Here is a 25,210-nt window from a genome sequence, read left to right as displayed (position 1 = left end):
AACTTTCCCTGCGATTTTCAAAGTCTTTTTTGTCAAGAGGAGCACTGGTCAAGAGCTTAACCGACTGAGACCATATGTCTAAAATTTTGATTGTAATGACACCGACTGTTTTTGATCTGGCAAAAACAGGATTGAGAAAAGAACTAGTTACCTTGTGTGACTACTACTATAACACTCAATGATATTCCCATGCTACTAGGTCTTTACGGATTAGTAATACAAAATTAAAAAAAACAAACAAACAAACAAACAAACAAACAAACAAACACCAAGTTCTTTCAAACCCACAGCCAAAGTAACATTATGAGACAAACATGGGGAGACAAGTTTTATTTCTCTTCCATCATCTTTCAGTCAACAGTGCTGAACAAGTATTTTTTGCAGAGTAAGTCAAGTGGCAAAATGGCTCCATTGATCGTGGAATGCACAGATGGATGACATGTCCAATCAACAGGCGAAATGGTCCAATGCATAAAGATCAAAACTTCATCAACGCGTGCATTCAACTTCAACTCAAAATCATGATCACTCCATTGAAGGACGGAATTGAAACTGGGTTAGGTTTTGACGTACCCATTGGTTCCTCAACAGACCCGACTCCGTGCAATTTTTAAAAAGTACACAAACAAAGAATGCATAAGAAAACAGCTAGGGGACGACTGTGCAAGATAACTCTATAAAATATGATAAAAGAATCATCTCTGTAAAAAGAAGAAAAAAAAAAAAGAGGTCATGTCTAAACTCACCTGGGGCAGAAGCATTCACACAGCGCCAGAAAGAATTCTGCAAGAAAAAAGCATAACAAAACAAAACAAAATGAGAAAAACATTTCAGCAGCGAAATCAAAGTTGAACTTTAGCATTTCAATGGATATAACCCACATAACCTACATGAATGTCACACTTTCGCAATGATTACTCACTCACATATTAGAATGTCACTATATGGGTATCCAGCTTTGAATTAGTAAGAATTTATCTGATTAACAAAAAAAGAAAACCCTGTATGCATTGCATCCTTAGTGTTTGTGCTGTGAGTTTTTTTTTTTCTTTTAATCTGTGCATGATTAAAATGTATTACAATTTGCCTAGATCATTATTTTAATGGACCCCACTTAAAGCTGTACTTCTCAGGGTCCATGACCATCATTCACTTAAATTGTCATATTAACGTGCATGTATTACAATCTAATTATGACATCAAATTGTCATTCAACACTGTTCATAATTGTTACTCTGTATTACACAATGAATGACTGGTTCAAACAAATTGAACTGAATTGAAGTGAACTGAATTGACACAAATTTGTAACAGCTTTCATTCTGAGAGTCACACGACCAATTAACTTACAACACTTTACAACCATGAGGCAAATTTTGCCAAATTGACAATCCTTGCACAAGGTTTCAAGGATGCCATACAAAATGCTTCTCTAAACAGTTAATGTGCAAATCATACACATTAATGTCAGACACGTGTGATTCATACCTAAAATACAGGATCATTTTGATTGTTTGGTGCAAGTTGCTTTTTCATAGCAAAGCGCAGAGAATGGTAAAATTTCTGACAGGTTTACTTTTAACGTTGCCATTCAGATTTTCTTGAATAGAATAGTTGCATTTTCACAAATGAATAGAATAGGATAACAAAATAAATGGTCTTTCATAGCCCAACTCTGAAACATACTACTGTATGCAAGGGAGTCTGACATGCTTTATGAGTGCAATATCACAAACCAGATCCCTTTGTGGGAGAGGGATTTTATGCTTTATTCACAAATAGGAGCTATAACCAACTTGAAAAAAAAAAAACTAGGTACACTGTCTTTCTGTCTACAGGCAATATGTAGCAGGAAAAAAAAATCATACAGGCTGTATGATGAATAGAAATCATTTGTTCGAAGCCATGCACTGCCTCAAAATGAGGAAAATATAAACATATCCTCATGAGCTACATGACTGATGGGAGGAGACATAAAACATCCAAGGGAATGACATTGATTCATCGCATGTCCTTCTTTGGGTTCTGAAATCCCAAATCTGAATTGAACATGCATTGGGCACGGATTTAGATGGCATGCCCCATTAACATTCTGAGCCAGCAGCAAAACGTGGGTTCATGCACACTCATGAGGGTAGTGAATGTACTTTTCCGGCCAGGAGGGCGGTCTTCGATTTGAGTGCAGGCGTGGACAGTCCGCGATCGGGGAAGATTATGTGACAATAACCCAATCAGCGGCTAAAATCTGAGAGTGTGAAAACACGCCGCGATCAATTATCATCACATTCCCATCCTGAAAACTTCCTTTCCATTCTTTTTCTTTGCTGAGCAGCTTCCATCTTCCAATATTTGGTAAGGGGGAGGGGGGAGGGAGGGGAAAGGTGAGGGGGAAAGAGAGGGGAAGTGGTGGGAAGGTGGTGATTGTCAAAATCTTCCGCACAATCCGTGCCGACTATTGATGGATAGATTCAAAATCAATACTTTGCACGCCAGGGAAGGAGGTCTCCGACTGGAGGAGAGGATATGGCCGCCGGCTGGTGGGTGTTTGAGGCCGAGTGCCGCCGTGCTGGAGATCGCAAGACAAAGGTGTGTTCGGTGGCGGCCGAGGCAGAGAAGGGGGGGGGGGTGGTTATATCCACCATCCCAGACTCCCAGAAGACGATGCAGTCTCGCTAGATGGTAGGCCGGGATGAGGGAAGTGTTGGGGCAATTTAAACAAGTGTGTTAAGCCAATTATAACGCACCAGCCCACGACAGTGAGCAGAGACATGGGGTGTGGGAAGGCAGACTTTGATACGCTCCCTGGTGCACAAAAATACCAGCTCACGCCTGAGAGGACACTTTGCATCCTACAAAGCATTGGGTGAGGGGAGAAGCTTGGAAAAAAAAAATTAGAGCTGCTCTTGGCATAAGAAAGATATGATATGAGAAGAAGATAAATTGGCCCGTAAGCGATTCCCGCCTCATACCGCCGGGTACCGCTAATTTCCCCAAGCTCAGACGGGTTGCTACGGTGATCAGACTAATTGGATTGGGGATGATCACTCAGACAGGGTGTTAAATCAGACAAACTATGAGCTTCGAGTTGCCGACAATTGCTCCCGATTGCTCTCCCTGGCATCCATCTTCCTGACACGCCCATCCACCATCCGCCCACCTCACTGGTGTCAATGCTTTCCTCCAGGCCTCGCCTCGTTTTGGATGAGAAGTATGACCCCCAACACCACAGCCAGGATGAGCGAACATCATCCCAAAAGCTTCAAGGGGAGGGAGAAGAGATTCAGCCCATTGACCCAGCGCCTTTATCATATTTCTCCTTGTCATCATGGCAGTAGAATCTCTTTTTATGAAAGCCCTCATCCATCTTTGAAGAGTTCCTCCTACCAGTACACCACAACCTGCATCTGAGATACCAAGGGGGTATTCATACCTCCTTGGAGATACCATGTGTAAAGGCGTAGGAGGAGTTGGGATAATCTGGGTATTTTTTACCTAATTTTTACTACCTACTTGTCACTTTAAGATTTACATGTGTAAGTTCCAACCTAAATTTCATACTGCAGTCATAAATCATGTATTGAGATATATGTCAATTTAGTAGCCCATGATTTTCAAACTGCAAATGACCACAATCCAGTCTCACATCAGCCAAAATGATCTGCAAGGGAGCGTTATGGTTACAACTCTAAAGGTAGCGCAGCAGCCCAATTCAAAGACAGTGTGGAAGAGGGGGTCGTTTCTAGAAGAAATAGTCTGTTTCTGAGGAATGATAACAGTTAGTGTGTGTATTTCATGCGCATCAAGTGTGGGTGTGTGAATAGTACATGATATCTGCGCTGTGAATGAATTAACATGCTTTCTGGCTAATCAGGTATTATGCTTAAATGGGTAACAAATGCCTTTGCCAAACACTATGCGATTAATAAGTGAGACTGCTGTATCAGTTATCATTATCTCAGTGCACAATTAAAAAAAAAAACACCCTTTTACGTTAGGTACTTTGTAAAATAATGGATGAATGAGAGACAATCCATTCATTCAGAGTTTATCAAGTAATGCACAGCTGGTCATTATTATCATACTAAGCATGAATGATGCATTCTGGGATATGCCTTGTGAATCAGTCATCAATGTGTGGATTAGTTAAGTGAGGCAGATCCAAGTTTGAAAATGTCTTGTGACTGATGCCACTTGGCTGTGCGTTAAATTCTTGCCTAATCGTTCTCCAATGTAATAAGCTATGTAGCTTCGAAAAAGTAAGGACTGGAATTATAAGCCATGAAGCCTGGCAAAAGGCTAGCAAAGGAGGGGGGAGAGAAATTTATGCCAAAAACGTATACCTGCAAGTACTATACTAGTTTGTATTTAAAGAGACGGTAATCTGTACTGGTTGAGGTAAGGGATTCATGTTTTGAACATTTCTAAGTGAGATAATGAGAAACCTCTTATGAAATATGAAAGAGCATTTTAAGAAGGATTCAAAGTTTATTTGATAAAAATTGGTTTTGAAATGGCTGAAATATCCAAAAAAGTGATAATAATAAATGGCGACATGCCACAACTTTATTAGGATCTCTTTGTTTCACCTTGTTTTTGGATATCTCAGCCATTTCAAAACCCATTTTCATCAAATAAACTTTTGATACCCTTTAGAATTGCATGCTCTTTGACATCTCATAGAGTGGTTTCTGAATATCTCACAAAATGTTAAAAGCTAAATCCTCACCTCGACCAGAACTGTACGCACCCTTTAACATGAAAGTTGTATATTTGCCTTCTGGTACAACCACAAGACAAATATGTAGCAGCTGGCCTTATGACACTTCTCCAATCCAACAAGATATTTACTACAGTAAAAACTTATACTTGTAACTGCTCATTCAGGGTTAGCTAATCAGACTTGAGGATGTCTATATGTATGCTATCTTTCACGTCAGATTTTTCATTTTTTTTTTGTCCTCATACAGTTTTTTCAAAAGAAGTTCAGGAAATATATACCTTGTTTCTCTCATGTTGATAGACAAGAAAACATTCAGAATGCAGGCAAATATAACAGTCTTTAAGGTTATCTGGTGACTAAACTTAACCAATCAAATTTAAAACAAGATTATTACAGTTTCATTTGAACTCTCAGAGCCCCTTAAAGAAAGGATTGACTGAAAACCAAATATAATGAATAACAGAGAATGATAATACTGAGATGAAGGAACAATTGAGGACAAAAGAAATGATATGAGACAAGTTATTAGACTTCTTTTCAAAGGGAATTTGAACAATACATTACGTGTTTCTTGGGAAATCAAAATAATTAGGACTCGTATTGCTCATACCTATGGTGTACAGCCAGGTCACCGACCCCAACTAAAGACATCCCCCCCCCCCTCCCGCCCTGAAAAACAAAACTCTAGCTCTTCAGTCCAATTTCTCTATAGTCTATGATGTCTTTTTTAATAAGGATTCTCATAAATGATTCATAATCATCGATGGACTTCTTTCTGACAAAGGCGACTTCCACAACAGGCATTGTTGTTGCTTTTCTTTTGTTTATGAAAGCACGGTATCTGTGTTCCCACAAACAATATTCATCTGAGTGGATTTAATTATTCAGCATGGTGGACAGTTGTCAATTGAGGTTGACTTATTTCAGCAGCGAGCACATCCTTTGCTCCCATCCTGCCAATCTTCATCCCCTGGGAAATCAAAATTTTTCATGATTATATTCTCTTTCCCCCATCCAACCCCCCCCCCCCTCCCCAATCTTCTTTTCCATCTCAGCAGCCAATTGTTACACTTCAGCGGAAGTCTGCACAACCCACGGGAAATTAGATCATTCATAATTCAATAAATCAATTACTTAATTCTCCATAAGTCCCAATCTCATACCCACAAGTTGGTGAATCTAACTTGTTCCATTTCTGTGGGGTTTTTTTTTTTCTTCTCCCCAGCCATTCCCCACCTTCATCAGATAAATATTGTGCAACCTCCTTTTACTTGGAGATGTATTGGAATTCGTTATAATCATCTGAAATATAAAATCCAGCTTAATGTCATAATGATTGCAGCACACAACAAGGTAAAAATGCATTAAAGGAAACCAAAACCCAAAAAGAAATGTGGGTTGAGTGAAAGCAGCAACATTAAGTAGAGCACATCAGTGAAATTGACATTTGTGAAATTCCCTTTATATTTTCTTTACATTGTTGTCCACACATGATGTCAAAACTCAAGTAGTTTCCTTATCCAGTGGTTCCAACACCAAAACTTTAAAAATTCATAACTTTTGCATCGACTGTCTGATTTTCCTCAAATTTTCACTGATGTGCTCTACTAATGTTGCTGCTTTCACTCAATCCACATTTCTTTTTCGGCTTTGGTTTCCTTTGTATAAGTGTGACCCTACGAGGATCTAAGTGGTGCACCTGTAAAATGTACTGTTATGTAAGAAATCGAGAAGTTTTGGGAATACAAGATCGGAACCTACGAGAGTCTTGGTCTTGTTTCAAATCCGTAAACATTACAATGGGCCTGGAATGGAGGCTAGTTCTCTCTCCCTCTTTCCACTGGCATTCATGATAGACAGCCAGAAGGCAGCTTGATGGAACGGTGAATGTGAATGATTTAGACTGGACGGGGATGATGGGAGGAGGAGGCTGAGAAGGAGGAGGAGGAGGAGGAGGAGGAGGAGGGCAAGGGGAAAGAGGAGGGGGAAGAAAGGATGGGAAGGGAGGGTAGTAAATCAATAATGAGCTGGTCCATTTGTCAACTGGCCTTGTTCTACCACTTCAGATCGCTTTGAATGAGACTGGGGGCACATTAATCATTAGACGGAGAGGGGGAATATAAAGAGAGAGAGATGAGATGGAGGGAGGAATCTATCTTCCGCTTCAGTGCAGCTTGCATCACAAGGGCAATCTTCCCAGTTTAAAGGACACACGTTCCTGCTATCCAGATATCTAGCGCAGAGCTCGGAGCGAGGTCACGCAACGGATAAGGAACCAGACAGAATGATTTCAATAAACTACAGAATGATCTTAATGAACTTTATAAAATGATAGCTTACTTGTTGATAAATCATCTGAATAATTGTTAAAGGGGGAAATATCACAAATATTACCCTTAGACACTTGTGCGGTTTCTAGACAAAGGGAAAGGGATAGGTCCTATAGTGGCCAGTTATTTGTTTGATGGCTTTTCTAGCATTGTGTATCACTTCATCGTCATTACAGCACACCTACAATATTTTGTTCCTGATTAAAGATTGATTACAAGGAATTTTAGATTCCTGTTAAGTCATAGGATTATGACATTGTTTACACCCTGTAGAAGCCTTCCCTATAGTTCAAATTTATTCAAACCAAGAAAAATAATGTAATGCCATTGCATGCCTAGATCATAATGTAGATAATACAAAACCCTTAGTATCATTTTTTTTTGCAAAATGGTCTTAAAACTAAAGACTAATACCAACTAATGACCTTTGACCTCAGTGAGGTCACTCACGTAATACTTGAGGGACATCTCTTGGCAAAAGTAGACAAACAACCACTTCTCAAGTGAGAAGTGGATTTTCCTTCCCTCTGGTTGTTTCTCTCACTCTTTCTCTCTCTCTCTCTCTCTAACGCACAGACACACACACACAAACATACAAATATACTTTCATTTTAGAATAATTCTACACAACGAAAAAGCACTTAGCTTTCTTCTTTCAGAAGGTAGGGGAAATAACTTACCCTCAACATATGTGTCAGTATAAAACGGAAGGAATTAATGCATATTTTTCTTCAAACAAACTAAATTTTGTGGAATGTACTTTATATTTTCTTCATATCTTGTCCTGTGGTGGTGTTATAAAATGTAGTAGTCTTGCCATCCAGTCATGGCGGCCGCCGCAGAACTTTGAAAATTCATAACTTTTGAACAGATAGTCCGAATGTCCACAAACTTCACTGATGTGTTCTACTAATATTTTTGGATCCACTCAATCCATACACTTGGGTGTCAATCCACTTTAGCTTCAGAGACCAACTTTCTTTTCTACCTAAACACTGCCATGTCCGAGACCCATTTCTTAAAGGTCCTGTTTACCTTTGGGAGCAGTGATTTAAAAAAAAAAAATGTTCAAGATATCACTTTTGATCCATATGTGTAGGTGAGTTGTGTCACAAAACATCCTACCATATAAAAATTTGGCAATAAAGCCTAAAATATACGGAGATATCACTATTTTTCTCATTAAACCATAACTGTAGACGGTTTAGTTTGGAAACATTTTTACTGTAACTATTGTTCACATTTTGTATATTCAACAATACGTAACATTGATTATACTGGTTGAAATTTTTACATTGGTTGTTTCTACCCCCAACTCACATTTTAGCACTATTTTGAAGCACTAATGCTGGGTTTTTGTTTCATCCGCAAATGGTAAATTATGCCTTTACACAGAGAGAAGACAAATAAAAAAAAATGACTAATTTTTCAAACTTAATTCTGTCACCATTGTCAGTAACCTGCTTGCAGAGAACATGAATGGCATTTTGAGATGGGGTACAGCACAGGATTAATACAACTTTCTAATTGCCCCTCTTGTGTCTACGCCATGTCTTTTTATCTATCTGCTGAACTTTTGAACAAAAGCCATTCCCACATGCAGAAGAAGAAGGTCTTATGTGCCAACAGGAAGCACATTCCACGATAAGAACTAATTGCCACAAGTTGACAGAGTCAACAAACCCTCCATGGGGTGGGGGGGGGGGGGGAGAAGGGTGGAGGGAGAGAACGAATCAAAATGCATGGCCTGGGACACACTTATGATAAGATTTCAAAGTCATGCCAGCAAAACTTTCGAACATGGAAAGTGTACCAGAAGTAATGTGAGATATAATGTAACACAGGAAGACAAGGTGTGGCAACTCACTGGAAACTAGTTGGGAGAGACAGAGTCACCACGCACTAGTGTCAAAGTGACAGGGAGTATGGAAGACACAACATTTTTTTTTTTTTATTCTTTTTAAAGGAAAAACATACACTAGATAAAGGTGGGGAAAATAAAGGCGGCTAACATACCAGAAAGGGTAAAAAGACTTTTAATGAAGGGAGAGCGGAGGGTGAAAGGGGAACGTTGACTGAGGAAAGAGAGGAACAAACGACTGGAAGAGAAGAGTCAGAGTGAAACGTCACTCAGCTCGTCAGTGAAGAGATGGGAGGAAAAGTTTTAGAAGTTTAAAACAGCCAAAGAAGATGACTAGATAGATGAGGGAATAAAAAATGAAAGAGGAAAATGAACATTAGGCTGGAAAAGATGAGCAGGACATGAGTGACAGATGAGAAGAATCTAAGAGATCCAAAGGAAGGCAAAAAGAGAAGGAAGACAAAATTTTACAAGTTGAGATGAGTGACACAAGATATCAGAGGACAAATGAAAGAAGCTACAGAATGGGGAGGGGAGAGAGACACATCATCCAAGCTGGTCTACACATGGTGAAGAAAAGCCAAGGGTAAGAGACTGCACTGCCATCAACTTGAATAACAAAACTTGCTTTGACAGGCTTAGCCTACCTCCAAGGTTTACACACTTGTCACATTTCAATAAATGCATTATTTGTGTTAACACATGAATCAAAGCTTCCTCTCATAACTAGTCTTTCTAATATTAATCAATTGTCACAGATCTAAAAGCCACTCGATGCATCTTACACCAATGAATTCAAGGAATTAAAAAAAAGGGAGCATAATGAGTTTATATCTACTGCTGACATTACAGGGTATTGGCACTTTGTCCATACAGTCAATACACTTCTCATCCCAAGTATGTAGAGTTGTAATGTTTCATGAATGAAAACTGATTTCAAATTTATCCTCACAATCAAATATTGTGACAAAAATATTTCTACACTTGGGGCACTCATTAGTAGGCCCATACTGTATCTATGAGTGGATACAAAAATTTTGTCACCTATGGTAAAATAATGGCATGTGAAGTTATGTAATTTTCAAAATATGCCTTGGCATCTATGGTATATTGTCAGATCACTCAGGATTGGTGCATTTGTCATTTGTTAGTTGTATTAGTTTCAAAAGAAAGAATCTATCAGGATTTTACACTACAAATACATGGTATGGTATGGCCATACCGCTCTTGTGATCAGAGTATCTATGAAAAAACACAAGAAAAAAAATGTGATAATTTTTTCTGTCTTTAAACCAAATAATGGGTATGATAGGAGGTATACTCAAATGTTAAACTGCTCTTTCAGAAGCATTCATAAGATCTTAGTTTTCCCATCTGTTGAGCAAAATCGCTCAAACTTTCATCAAATCCACTGCAAATATTTCACAGCTTTACATCCATATACAAAACTCTTTGGGTTAATAAACCTCAAAATGCCAATAAAAGTATTACACAGGCAGGTTGCCAGTGCAAACGACAGTAACATATTCTCTGAATAGTTGATCAAATGCCCCCCTCTTACCAGTGTTGTGGGACAGTCGTTACGGAGACTGCTCATGTGTTGCCTCTGTCCTGCAGCTGTGGACTCCAGTACCATCTGAAAAGATGACAAAAATACAAAATTTTGTTTTTACAATACATTTCTTTTTTATTTTGTTATGTTGTGTTTTGTTTCTTTGTTGATATTTGCATCACCTCTATATTTGAATTGATTTTGTTTCATTCCGCATCTTTTGATTTGTTCTGTTTATGTCAACTGTTTTGTTCATGGCCTCTCTGAAACACAGCCTCTTGGCTGATTGAGGACTTTTAATCCTGTGATTAAATAAAACAAACAAACAAGAGTTATAATAGAAAAGACCACTTAAACACAAACATATTAGCAGAAAAACCTGGAAGAAGTCTACGCGACTAGAATATATTACAATTCAAAGACAGAGACAGAGAGAGACAGAAATAAATGATGAACAATAACAATATCTTGGACGTCATAAACTGAGAGGCAATTTATTTCATTTTTCTGGCATGGGGGAGGAGAGAAGAATCGTTCATTTGAACGGCCCTGACGTGCTCTCTGACTGGCTGCCTGCATCTGTCGCGGCCAATCAACTGCTCCAATAACCCTGTGACACGCCCCGATCTGATTGGAGGCGGCAATTATCCATCTGACGCAGAGAGGGTCGACCCCGTCATCGTTTCTGATCACATTCCGTCTCCATCGACTCGCTCGCCTTCAGGAACGAGACCAACATCACAGCAGCCAGAACACATCTTCCTTTATCTGCCTGTCTGTCTCTCTCCCTCTCTCTCTTCTCTCTCCCTTTCTCTCTCTTTCTCTCTCTCCCTCTCTCTCCTCTCTCTCCCTTTCTCTCTCTTTCTCTCTCTCTCTGCTCAGAGATATGAAATAAACACAAAAACACAATCCCATCATTTGTCTTAGACAACACAGAGGGGAGGGCTGGATCGACGCAAGATACAAAGGAAGGGGGTACAATGTTCAATGTACACAGAGAGAACATATCGCCAAATATGTATTTTTTGAGGCGGAAGATCAAATATGTGCCCAACGTGCATGATATTGTGTCACGGTTGTGCAACATGAGTAAGAAAATCCCAAATGCATTTGCATTTCATTTTTTTTTTTTTTTTTTTGTTGTGGGCGCACCAGCATGCGGTTTCTCTATATTCTCTACACACAAATTTTTTTCTCAAATATTTTCATCTTCAATTTCTATACACTGCAAGATTTGCTGTTTTGTTCAAGATTATCTTTTCTCCATTTTGTACCCACACTTTTCTCTCTAGCTGCAATTTTTGTGTGTATGTCTGAAACACCCCACCCCTTCTCACTGTCTACAAAACCCAGTGATGTTCATTTAGATCAGTGCTTTCCAAGCTTGTGGGAACATTTCACCATAGCCTCCAAACAAATAAACAAACAACAGCAAACGTTTTGGATCTCATCTGTTTCACATTCGTAGAAGAGACAACAAAATATACAGGTTCATTTTCAGATGTGATAGCAGCTTCACCATTTACATTCTGTCAATCCAATTACTGTCTTAATAGGTCAGCAAAAATGTCATGACAGTTCCACATCTCCAGATCCATAGTAGTATTTCTTGAGCATGCATGCAGCCTCTGATGCACATTAGGGTTATTGTGTCTATAAATAATTTGAGGTTCTTACACTATCTAATACGAGGATAATTTGGCCATTATATGTTGACTGTTTAAAAAACAATGAATTTTTCTAGAAACATACTGGTATTTGAAAGTTATTTGTAGGCTTCAAAATTTATCAAATGCATGAAATTTCCTTCCTCTTTAAAGTTAGTCATCCTGTCATCCCAACTCTCTTTTCATCCAAATCTTCACTCCTTCGATTGAACACATTCATTCCTTCATTCATTCATTTTTCATTTCCAACGATGAAAAACATTTACATAACACAATATCAATACAACATAGTAACAAAGGAAAATTCAAACGATCTATACTCTGGTCATGAACACTCCATCTCATTCCACAATACTCCTTGCCTGTATTTTTTCTGTCCCTTCATCACCCAAGATATATCTCTACTTCCCCCCTTCACTTCTTGTGGTCTCCATCTCTCCCTCATCTCCTCCTCTCTGTCCTTCTGTCTCTCCCCATCTGTCTCGTTCTCTCTCTCTCTAAATCTACAGTGTATCTATCTAGGTATATTCTATATATATTTTGACAATATGATGTCATTGCCAGTTATCCCAAATGTGACGGTAATTTTCCCTGCGCTCTGTTTGTGTCCGTCTAGCCGTGTGTCTGCCCCCAAAGTGAGGCGGTGGGGCTTGAGCTACCAAAATACGGGCTGCTCAACCCAATTACTCCCTCGGTGAAGGTGGGCCACTTTCTGTGCGATGTAGGCCAAGTTGAGGCAGATTTAGGATGCAACAAATATTTGTCAATCAAACGATATCTGGGCCGCGGTTAAGCCAGGGTCCGGTCCCAAGAGATGAGGCATGTTGTTTGATTCTCAGGGATACCGGGCCGGAGAAAGAATTAGAAAAGGACGGAGAAAGAGAGGGTAGAATGGAGGGGGAGAGCCTGGTACTTCAACACTACCTCAAGGAGACAGGCTTTTGAGGGGGGCTCCTGTCTTTTCCTTTTTAGTCTTTCTGTTCGATTCTTGCATGTGGTGTTTCCCAAACCTCTCATGGTACCCCCTCTCCCTCACAAAAAAAAAAAAAGAGAAGGAAAAAACAATACAACAACAGAGAGAGAAAAAATGGGCGATGTAGAACAAGTAACCTTCTGCAGTAGGGCTTTGTTGTTTTGCAAGCAAGCTCAGCAGAAACATGAAATACTGGAGGTTACCCCACTTCATCTCCATCTTAGACCTGACATCCACAGTTCTGCAGGACCGGTAGACAGACACCCCTGCCTGCCCCTCCTAGCTTGCAGTATATGGCACTGTTCAGTATGTGTCACGAGTGATGGGGTGGGGAGAAAATGAAGTCACTCTTCATTTCATATTTAAGGGCCCAGTATCAGCACAAGTTGTGCTCATTTGTAAATTTGTGTTATGTATATTTTGATTCCACAAAAAGAGTAGGCGTAACAATTGATTTCACAACACAATATATCACAAGCTCTTTCCAGTATTTAGAACAATTAAGTCTCTTTTCTACCCATTAATCTCCTTCCAAAGCGATTTAGGTCCACTCCGTTAGGAAACTGCCATTCAGCACAAGTTCTGGAGCCAACATCTAATACTCTCGCTATATCAGGCCAGGCATCCTATAGAACCAGCAAGTTTGAATCCACATGCATACATTCCCACATAAAATACACTTTTCAATATCCATCTATATCATGTTAATGAATGAGAAAGTAATGATTTGCTGATTGAAGAATCTTCTTTTTCATCATTTGAAATGTTGTCGGTAAAACAGTCGGTAGGTTAACTGACAGCTTTAACTCTCATCATTCATATGACAACACGACCAGTATGGTATTGGAAAAATCATACCAGTGTTATTAAAAAGCAGAAAGTTGCCAACTTAAAACAAAAACAAAAACAAAAACAAAAACTACTAATGTCTCATCAGATGCAGATAAATGACTGTACACTTTATGCTGAAAGAACTCTCACTGATGATTCATATTTTCAAATTTTCGAAAAATGAATATACATGAATAAACGAGAGCTGGAAGGTACATTGTAATTCTACAAAATTCCTATAGGTCCCTACAGACAGCCAACTAACTACCAGTGTTGATTGCAATGATTCAAACAAACATAGGCCATCATAGCCATCCCCAACATCTAGGCATCTTATGAACCATGCTTTGTCATAACATTAGCAATTGATAAAACACAGATTGTCAGCAATCATACATACGTCTTAGTTGACTGAAGGCTGGGATTTCGCATCAAACACCAAAATAATCTCAACATTGGACCAAAATGCAGACGGATAGGTCGTGTGCGGAGAGTTTAACAAATCAACTCTTTGCAACTGATAGATCCATCATATATTCGCATATTGTCCATGCGGGCTTCTAAATTCAGCAGCACTGAAAAAAAAAAAAAATCCAGCAAAAACTATTCTGGTGATACAGACTTTGTGGATCTCTCAGAGATGCAGGGGGGCACACTTTGATGATGAAAATGATGTAAAAATAACGAGTGGACAAAATTGCATGTCCTTGTACATGTAGTCAGAGATTTTTTAACTTTGAACACTACCATACCAAACTATAAGTTGAACTCACAACAATAAGGTCTATTTACATTAAGACTACTACAGTCAATATTCAAGAATACCATTCTTTTCAAAAGAACAAACAAAAAATATTCTTGTCCAAATGAAACAAAAGGACTCATTTTGTGATCTTGGAGTAAATAACACCTAACTCTGTAATATAAATTCAAACATATGCAATTTACACTCCACCAGTACAACCAACTTCAATTAGCCTCACTGGTTATATAGTCCACATGATTTCAAGCATCAGGCAGGTGGTAGTCATCATCCAAAGGTTGTCATGGAGACGTTGGGAAGAAGCAAGTTCACTATGACTTCAACCTGCTGTCACTCAGGGTGTGGCACTTCCTTATTGGATGACTAAATGGCATGTTTGGTTCCAGTAATCAATCAATGGGCTAGAGTAGTAGGCCTATCTTAGAGGTAAATATCACTGAAGTCAAATCACAGTTTTAAGTGAAATAAAAGTGGAAATTTTCCCAATAGTCATTTTTATGTTCAGCTGGGTAAGATGGATTTTGCATGTGCTTTAATTTCGTGAAATCAAAACATAGAAATAGTGTTGGATATTATAAGTAAAAAAAAAAAATTGCATGATTTCATCTTCACACTATTTTCTTGTGACACAAAATGTGCAAAAAATTTCCAAATCACAAAAATTTCTACTTTGACAGTAAATAGTATCTCTAACACATTTGAATCTGTTCTGCTGTAGTTCACAGCTGGTAGTACTTGCCATCTGATCTTGAATTTCATACTGTACATGTAGAGCACCTTTACAGTGTACCTGCCAAAAACTGGTATTTTTCCCTTTAAAGGTACTGTTTAACATTAGCAGCAGTGATCTAAAAAATGTTCAAGTTACAATATATTTGATGCATATGTGTGGGTCAGTTGTATCACAAAACATCCTACCAGATAAAGTTTTGCAATAAAGCCTAAAACATAAGGAAATATCATTATTTTTCTCACTAAAAAACATCATAACTGTGGACGATTTAGTCTAGAAATAATTTTATCATAACTATTGTTCACAGTTTGTATATTCATGAATACTTAAAATTGATTATACTGATTGACATTTTAACATTGGTTGTTTCTATCCTTAACTCATATTTTAGAACTACTTTGAAGCACTAAAGTTGGGTTTTGTTTCATCTGCAAATGGTAAATAATTCCTTTAATACATGGGAAGCTATTATCATCTGGGTGCAACATGGCTTGGCACTCAGCCACCCAAAGGGTCCGGAGGAGGAAGACTAGGGGTAAGCCAGCGACTCCTGGAAGGGGGTGAGACCGACAGTGAACCCTGCAGGACCTTGACAGAGGGGTCGGGGGTCCTGAGCTACCTGAAAGTCTGGGATTAGGTCTGGATCCCATTATGGGGATTAGAGTAAAGAGAGGAACCACCAACCTGGAAAAAGAAGAAGGAAAAAGAACGGGGACGAAAAAAACTCTGCGGCAAAGCCAACTGAAGTCCAACAACACCAGAATAAATGTTGAATTTGCGAGAAGAGAAGAAAAAAAATCCATAAAAATATTGATGTAGAGGGAAAAACAGATGTAAGGAGTTCACTTTTTGCGTTGCTCATTACTTCACTCCTAGCTGCCCAGTAATGAATGAATAGATAGAGCGCAAAGTTTTCTCTCTTTTCCTTTCTCTTCCTTCCATAAAGAAGCAATGAAAAAAATCCTGAACAAGGACGACGCAACCCATCTGGCAAAAATTTGTGGCATGGTCTTTTTCAATGAGGAGAAGTCATGGAGGTGTGTGTTGTGTTTGTGTTGTGTGTGTATTGTATATTTGCGCGTGAGCTTTGACAATGAAAAGTAAAAGACAAGAAATGGTGCTATACTGTAGACCATGGTGTTGGGATGTATCTAATATTGTGAATTTCGCGAGAGCCACGATTTGGGAAATTACAATGCACATGAAAGTTCTTGTCTACACTATGCATTGAATGCCAGAGGCAATTTGCAAAAAAAAAAAAAAAAAAAAAATCATGCTGCGAAAACGGCCCTCAGCTCCAATTCGCAAAAATTTCATACCATGAAAATATCTTGCTCTCCAGTACCTAATATGGAGTCCCAATTTTTTGTTGTGATGTTGTTATGATCTGAAGGTATTGTATCTTGATTTGCTCATAAGTTTGAATTGTTTGTATCAATTGAATCCTGCACATTGAAATTATGCTTCTTCTACACCTATCATTACTGATAAAGATGATGATAACAATGATAATTAATATCATCATTATTGGTAAAATTAGTAGCATTATATGCTTTCAGAAGTAGAATCAAATTATTCATACAATTAAAATCAATCTGGCTCAGTTTACTTATAGACATTTGGCATGATATATATTTGTACGTGTTACAGGTATAGCATAGAATACATAAGTGTGTATTACAACTACTAGTATGAATAAAGTTGAATACTTTCTTTGCTCACATGATTGTCTTGACAACACAATGTGCAAAAGGAATAGTACAATGTTATTTGATACTGGGGGCATTTCCGCAATCAATTCAGACCTCATTAACGTATGTTATCACAACCTCCAATAAATCTATCAGATTCTCTGGCTCATTAGAAAAACAATCCATACACGCTCTCTACCAGTAATGACCAACCGCATCTGTGCCGACTTGGCAGCTGTGCATACGTCTGGTGGGGTACAGGTTGTCTGATGGGGTGGGGCGCAAATAGATGTAACAGTAGGCACACTTGTTTGATTATAATGTATGCTTGTGAACCCACAAAAGTTGTCCGAAGTTCTGACGATTTGCTAATTTAGAACTGCAAGATGATAAACATGATGAATGATTGCACAGTCTGAAAAAGAAGACTACTCTCATCAACTCTGCCATCTTTGGGATCAGCATGGTCTGCCACCAACATGCATACTTCGGACAGCTTGCAAGTCACACATTTAATGGGACTGACAAACAAGGAAAAACACCTAATGAAGTTGTCTTCCCTATCATCCTTCATCTATTCATGTTTTCCCTCAATCTCTTCCTCCTCCCATTCCCCATAGCATGTCACTCTTTATCACTTCATCCAATTCCCAGTTGCTAAAGGGTGGTTTCAGACTTGGAGAAGTTGTGTAGATAAAACTTTTAGAAGTGTATTTCATGCTTACAGTGTTTCATATTCAAGTACATAGTATTCTTTTCAAAAGCATTTAAACTTGAATTAATATACCTCTCAGGTATGTTTCTCAAAGCATGCCTGCCAATTGTGGTATGCAAATCTGGGCACACGTCCAGTTGCAGCCTGGACAGTTTGACTCCCAAAGCATGACTGATATAAAGGTACTTTGACTGGCTATGTATATATCACTGTTGCCATGATGTGTTCACACATGCACATATACTCCCATGTTCAACTGATAGCTCTAATTATGACATCTCAACATTTCATAACTAAAAATTATGCGTTTTGAAATACAGTTTAACATTTAATTGCAAAAACAAGCTCTTGCATGAAAGTATGAAACCCATGTGATTCTGCCAATCTGATATTTCCCTCCCCTTGCCCCCACCCCCCCCCCATCCCTACCCAATCATGGACAATTGATAAATAAGTGACAGGCAAGGTTACTTGACGTGTGCACTCAACCACGCAAATAATGTTCCCGACAACTTGTCTGTCTATCTTTCTTTTTCCTCTTCTGAATTCATTTCTTCTTATTGTCTGAAGATCTGGACTGAGACCAGATTTAGAGATAGGAAAGAAGAGAATGGGTAATGAAGGCCTAGAGTCCTCACTCTCACTTGAAAGCTGGACAAATACGGCCAGATGATGACCATCTAGGAATGGACAATGGTCAAGCGAAGGCCTTCCTCTTTGATTCGTTTGAGTGAGAGAGAGAGAGAGGGAGATATATAGATAAAGCATGAGGAATGCTATAACTGTCTCTTGGACAGGCTTGTTCCACCAAAAAGAAAAGCATACATTAGCATTTGAGCACTAATGGACCGTTAATAGAAATTCAGCTGCTAAAACAACACTAAGGTCTCTGCCCTATGCTGCAGTATAAAAGAAGATGATGGGGGGGGGGGGTTGAGAGGATCAAGAGGTTGTTATGCAATCAAAGGTTTTCTAACCCTTTCGCCTAACCAAACGGCAATGAATGGACTCCTTTTGACTTCTGTACCACTCTGGCAGCCAGCCTTCGGGAAGTCAATCCCTGGTCTGAGAAGAGGCCCAGAAGAAGTGGACGACAGGAGATTAAACACAATAGGGACGGGAGACAGTGAGAGTGTGCTCAGACGCAGATGAACAAACAACGAACGAGAAAGGGACGGTGAAGAGAGTAGGTGGAGAGAAAACATTCGCTGGAACCAGAGGAAATATTTCAAATGCACCCAACAGATACCACAGAGTCACTCAAATCTATTACAATTCCCTGCATTGAAAAAAAAAAAAAAAAATCTGCTTGTTTACATAAACTATCCACCACATACTAAACCTTCTCAAAAATAAACCTTTAAAAAAAAGACAAAGTGTACCATTTCCCAAAGAGGAATGTCTCAACAGATTTTATACCATTCACAGCATGGCCATGGATGCTATCAAAGTAAGAACTCTGTTAGTGGCAGTGCTGTGGAATTTATATACTAGAATGCTCAATGTTGATATCAATATTCAATGTTTTTGCTCCTGTTTTTGTTTATAAGCTACTATGCACATTATTTTTCTTGCCGATATCAATGCTAACCTCGATTTAAAAAAAAAGCCCATCAGACATATGGGCTGTAAATCCTTTATAATCATGGGATTCTATTGCAAGGCTGTCCACAGCCTGTTCAAGGATAGGTCTGTTGTTGGACACAGCATACATAACTGTCTGAATCATTTAATAGTATGCATTGCTAAGTAATCATGTTTACTGGTCACTCAAATGCTAAGTCTGATCTTACACTGATAACTCAAAAGAATTATTGCATTTTGTAGAAAATAATTTTGGCAGCAAAAGGTCGCAGCAATTTGACAGCTGCCATTCATCTAATTTCTTGAGACACAATGATTTTCATTCAAAGAGGGCATCATTCAGGACAGGAGGGACATATCAAAGAAAGACAGACAGCATCATGTCAATCACAGGCTGTCTTGTTAAAATATCTTGCCATACAAAATAGATGCACAGATTGCTGTGTGGACAGCAGCGCCACTTCTGTGCACCCCCTCCCTCACTGTCCCGAGATCGTGATTTAAACAAGAAATAAAAAGGCTGCATGACTTGCTGAATATGATACCTGAATTGCTTTAGGATTTGCACTGCGGAAGACCCCTAAATGATACCATAAATGTATATGAATACTTTGGTTAATTGTGTGTCTGTGTTTGTGCATGCATGTATCTGTTTCTTATTTTTCTTTCCCTCTCCCCCCCCCCCCAAAAAAAAAAGAAGAAGAAAAAGGAAGGAGACAAAAAAGCAAAACCACCATGACAGAAGAAGAGGTTAAAAAAAGGTGCTTAAACAGACAATTGTAAAGAATGTGCACTAAGTGATTCTAGGACTTTAAGCTGGGGGAAAAAACCAAAAAAACTGCTGTCCACTTTCATTGAATTCTGCCAGACTACTGAACAAAAAGTGGGGCTATAAAGGCCATATACTGGACAAAGCAGAGATGTCCACTTTTTCTACTAAGTGGCTTTGGGGATCAGATGGACATTGAGGAAAGAAAACAAAGACAAGGGAGGTACTCTAAATGCCCCTCCCCTTTTTAGCATCCCTGATTCAAGTATCCTTGGTGGGGAGTAAACTCAGGGGTGTGCTGGGAATAAATTGTGGATGCCAATGACTGACAAATTGGCAAATTGGCAATAAGGGCAGGGCATGATTTACAGGTGATTAAAGACGTGTGCTGTGGCACTCTGCGCTGCATACGTTGACAAGCTTTCACTCTGGTAGTCTCAGAATTTTGGAGCGCTTTCACACGTTGCGGGAGTGCGTTATTAGAAACATGATTGTAATGACACATTAATACTAGAATCATGATTCAAATTACATATCTTTGCCATGTGAATGCAAACTGGAATCGCGGAGGCTGATTTGAATCGTAATTCCAATCAGGTTTCAAATGATGGTCCCGAGGTGCTTTCAAATCACAAGCTTTCACTCTGGTAGTCTCAGAATTTTGGAGCGCTTTCACACGTTGCGGGAGTGCATTATTAGAAACATGATTGTAATGACACATTAATACTAGAATCATGATTCAAATTACATATCTTTGCCATGTGAATGCAAACTGGAATCGCGGAGGCTGATTTGAATCGTAATTCCAATCAGGTTTCAAATGATGGTCCCGAGGTGCTTTCAAATCATGACTCACCAGACTTACAGAACGAAACGGTCATATGTACGGATAGACCTCCAAATCGTGTTTTTGGGGCGGAGTTTACCGTGACCTTTCAACCACTTCCGCAGAAAAACCATGCTCCTCAAAGGCTCGCACTACAGCCAAAGTGTGTGCTACATACCTCTCAAAAATGATTGATGTGCACTCGGAAAGAAGCCACACCACCTTCCTTGGTCTGAAATTTAAAACTGCAGAATCCACGAAGCCTTTCTCGGTTGTGTGAGCAGATGATCATTCGAATTTCAATTGCAGTCATAATTGTAATTCAGCACTGCAATTATGTTTCACGACTGTTGTGAAAATGATCTCAGCTGATGGAAAATTATGGTTTCTGAAGCTTTTCAGTTCTTTTTGAATGGGAGGAGAGCGGTTGTGAATCTTAAAATCTTTCCCCCTTCATTTAATGTTCACGTCTTTGTACTGCAGAGCGAATTCATGCTTTGCTATTCAAGAATTAAAACCAACCAGTACAAATCAAGTCGTAAATGAGAACATACAGAAAAGTATGAGCTGTTGTCTGCATACCAAGTCCATCCTTGAAGTGTATTAACCCCAAGAAAAATGGGACAATCTCATTTACTTTATCGTACAGTGGCCAAGAAATGTCTCAAACAATGGGGACAACTCCACCTTAGAGCAAATCGCCTTTGATAATGTCCTGTCTTATAGTATTGAAGAAGGATGGAATCAACTTCACAAACAAACATCATGATGTTTGCTCATCCTATTTACGTACGATATTTATTATCATTCACTGATACAACAATGTTGGGGCAACATCAAAATTAGATTTTAACCTAGTAATGCAGCACAAATTTGTATTTATATCCATATATTGTTATGATGTCATCTTATTATGAATTTTTCTTTAATCATGGCAGGAAAACATTCTACTTTACTGAGTAGAAAAATTCCTAATCAAAGAAATATCAGCATATATCTGTGAAGTCTTAGCATTGAGTCCGATATGATATTCAAATGACATCTCGATTTAATCACATTCTCCATGAGAATGGATGGCTATAGTCACAGAAACATAATGGGTCCTTCGCAACTTAATCTGTATGAATCTGATTACAGTATGTGCTATTAAGAATTCTAGCCTGAGAGAGCTGCTTTCGATCAATGGAGAGCACAATTGTAAATAGGCATCACGTATTGGATATACAGTGTGTTTCCCTTCTTCACAGTACAGGGTGGGGGGGGGGGCATCTTGTCACTTTTGACATTTTGAAAATCCCTCATCACAAGGATGTTTGTGAATTTGAAAAACAGTCTGTTAAATGGATAATGGTATAGGACAGTTATCCATTTGTTTTTCAACTGCTGGGCCAATTAATAATATGTGATCTTTTTTTGCTATGTTTCAACAAAAACAGATAAAGTAAAACTAATGGAATAGTACAACCATCATCATTTGGACAACAGGTATAAAGAAACTTGAGAAGTTTCACAATTTTATACATCTTCACACAATAATGGAATTTTGCACACTACAAAAGCAAATTTAATTATGGGATGATGTCATTAAAGGGAAGATAAACCCCAAGAACAATGTGGATTGAGTGAAAGCAGCAACATTAATAGAACACATCAGTGAAAGTTTGAAGAAAATCGGACAATCGATGCAAAAGTTATGAATTTTTAAAGTTTTGGTGTTGGAACCGCTGGATGAGGAGACTACTAGAGGTTATGACGTATGAGTGGACCACAATATCAAGAAAATATAAAGAAAATACTACAAACATCCATTTTTCATGAAAATTACAAATTCCATCAACTTAGATATTGACATATGTTAAGGGTAGCAATTATTCCCTCTGCTTTCTGAAAGCGTTTGGTCCACTGCTCTTTCATAATTCTAGAAAAGTGAATTTTTGTTGAATATCCTTTATATTTTCTTTGTATTGTTGTCCACTCATACGTCATATCCTCTAGTAGTCTCCTCATCCAGCGGTTCCAACACCAAAACTTTAAAAATTCATAACTTTTGCATCGATTGTCCGATTTTTCTCAAACTTTCACTGATGTGTTCTACTAATGTTGCTGCTTTCACTCAATCCACATTGCTCTTTGGGTTTACCTTCCCTTTAAAGGGGAAGGCTAGTAACTGATCAGTGGGAATCAGTGGAAATGCTGGGAGATGATTGTTCCAATCCTTATGGGATTCATTCAAGAGTTTATTGTATATCTATTGTTGTGTGAAAATGATTTGCTTCATAATGGTCTCATATTCAAGTAATGTGCAGTTTAATGCTTCCAGGTTAGCGTCCCTGGTCAGTGACGGAGCATTAATCTGCACATTACTTGAATATGAGACCGTTCTGAAGCAAATCATTTTCACACAACAATAGATATACAATGAACTCTTGAATGAATCCCATAAGGATTGGAACAATCATCTCCCAGCATTTCCACTGATTCCCACTGATCAGTTACTAGCCTTCCCCTTTAACTTTGCGCAGCCCAGGTTTTCAAGTTGACATACACTCAGATCTTCACGAGAAATGTCTTCTCTGAAGTATAGTAAAAAAGAATAAATCATATCTTTCACATCAATTGGTCGTAGAGTTGTAGTATATCTGCCACGATGAATATGACAAGGGAACTGGGTTGTAGTTGCTTGATTATAAACAACACAGTATCTAAATCTTTATATGCAATCAACTACCAAAGCTGTGAGGTGTTGTACAGTGAAATGACCAAGATAATCACTGCTAGGGCTTCCTCTTCACTATCATTTCACATCCAGGCAATATGTTCTCTCTGTTTTCTCTCCTACATCATCGCTCACTTAATATTACATTGCCATACAACCACTCAGCAGATGCATACTCTTGTCTATTTTGGGTGTTTACATAAATTGTAAAAAATCTGTACATATTCTCTATGTCTGCCCCATCCGTCTCCCTTTACTATATCTCCCTTTCTGTCTAATATTTTCTTTTCCAGATCAACCTCACACTGCCTACGCAGCCAACTCTTTCTCCAAAGGAGTGGAGGAATTTCTCACTCGTATATGATTTTTTTTTCCCCCGTTATTTTCATTTCTTTTATTGATCTATTGCAGTGACAATACGGACACAATGCAGCTTACAAAGTGCGATTTTGTACTTTGGTTTTTCATCTGTTTGAAGGTTTTTATAACGCACACTAAGGGGTTGGGCAGGCAAGAGGAAGAGAAAGAGAGAGAAAGAAAAGAGATGGAGAAAAGAGAAGTACATTTTGGGCTTGACGGTATTCCAAATGATTGACAGCTTTTGTCACAATGTGTCTCTAAAAGGGCTTCTTTGAACATGACATGGTGTTAAACAGCAGGGGTGGCTGAATGCAGCGACCAAAAGTAGCACCACGGCAGAAAACCGCTGCCTGAATTGTCCACAATTTTTCTCTTTTTTTTTGGGGGGGGGGGGGGAGAAGGGTGGGGGTGGGGGGACTGTAGCAAGGTGCTAAATGAGCTGCAAATTTCAATAGCATCATGAAAAGCATCATGATTGTACATCAAAGAGATATATTTGATGTTGAGACTACATGATGGTATATTCGCTGCAGTTCCAGATACAGATTTTTTTTTTTTTTTTTTTTTTTTTTGGGGGGGGGGGGGAATCCAGCAGTCATTGTCTAACAAATGAGAAACCACTTCAATGAAGTGCTGAGGTTTCGTTCAGCTCATTTGAGAATACAACTCAATCTTTTTTCTCTCTCTCCTTCTCTCTCTTGCCCTCTCTTTCTCTCTCCATCTCTATCTCATTCTCTCTCTCTCCCTTCGTTTTTCTGGGTTTATTTTTTTTTTTATTCTCTCCAACATCATTGTTTCAGAGGATGGAAGAGGGCAAAGTAGGTTTCTAGATCATTCTTGAAAAGGGCAGCGGCAAAATGAAAATAACCCTACAGGCCATGGACTACTGGGGAAATAGAGTGAAAAATAATAATACAGGAATGGGTGTACATCGCCATTTACATTCTATACTCTTGTCATGTCAAACGCTCCAAAAATGAATCAATATGTCTGCGACGATGACATACAGCCAGATGGCCTCATCAAAGACAACCCCCGGGGCTTCGTTCTAATTTTTCTTTCCTCCTACACACTCATTTTACCCCCAATCACCTGGGTGCCATTAATTAAGAAGAGGAA

The 25,210-nt window shown here is 38.8% G+C and overlaps 1 protein-coding gene across 1 annotated transcript in view; it reads right to left on the bottom strand.

The window, feature by feature from the left end:
- Positions 1-25,210, bottom strand: part of LOC140243348 (reversion-inducing cysteine-rich protein with Kazal motifs-like) — a 140,942-nt gene that overhangs the window by 72,873 nt on the left and 42,859 nt on the right. Inside the window, exons 3-4 of the mRNA XM_072323023.1 lie at positions 10,473-10,547; positions 747-783 (exon numbers count right to left, since the gene is read on the bottom strand). Of these exons, the coding sequence (XP_072179124.1) occupies positions 747-783; positions 10,473-10,547 (112 nt within the window). The remainder of the gene's footprint in view (positions 1-746; positions 784-10,472; positions 10,548-25,210) is intronic.

The sequence above is a fragment of the Diadema setosum genome, chromosome 20 (assembly GCF_964275005.1).
Source record: "Diadema setosum chromosome 20, eeDiaSeto1, whole genome shotgun sequence".
Taxonomy (NCBI): domain Eukaryota; kingdom Metazoa; phylum Echinodermata; class Echinoidea; order Diadematoida; family Diadematidae; genus Diadema; species Diadema setosum.
The sequence above is the reverse complement of the archived record's forward strand: the minus strand, read 5'-3'. Positions and strand labels throughout refer to the sequence as shown.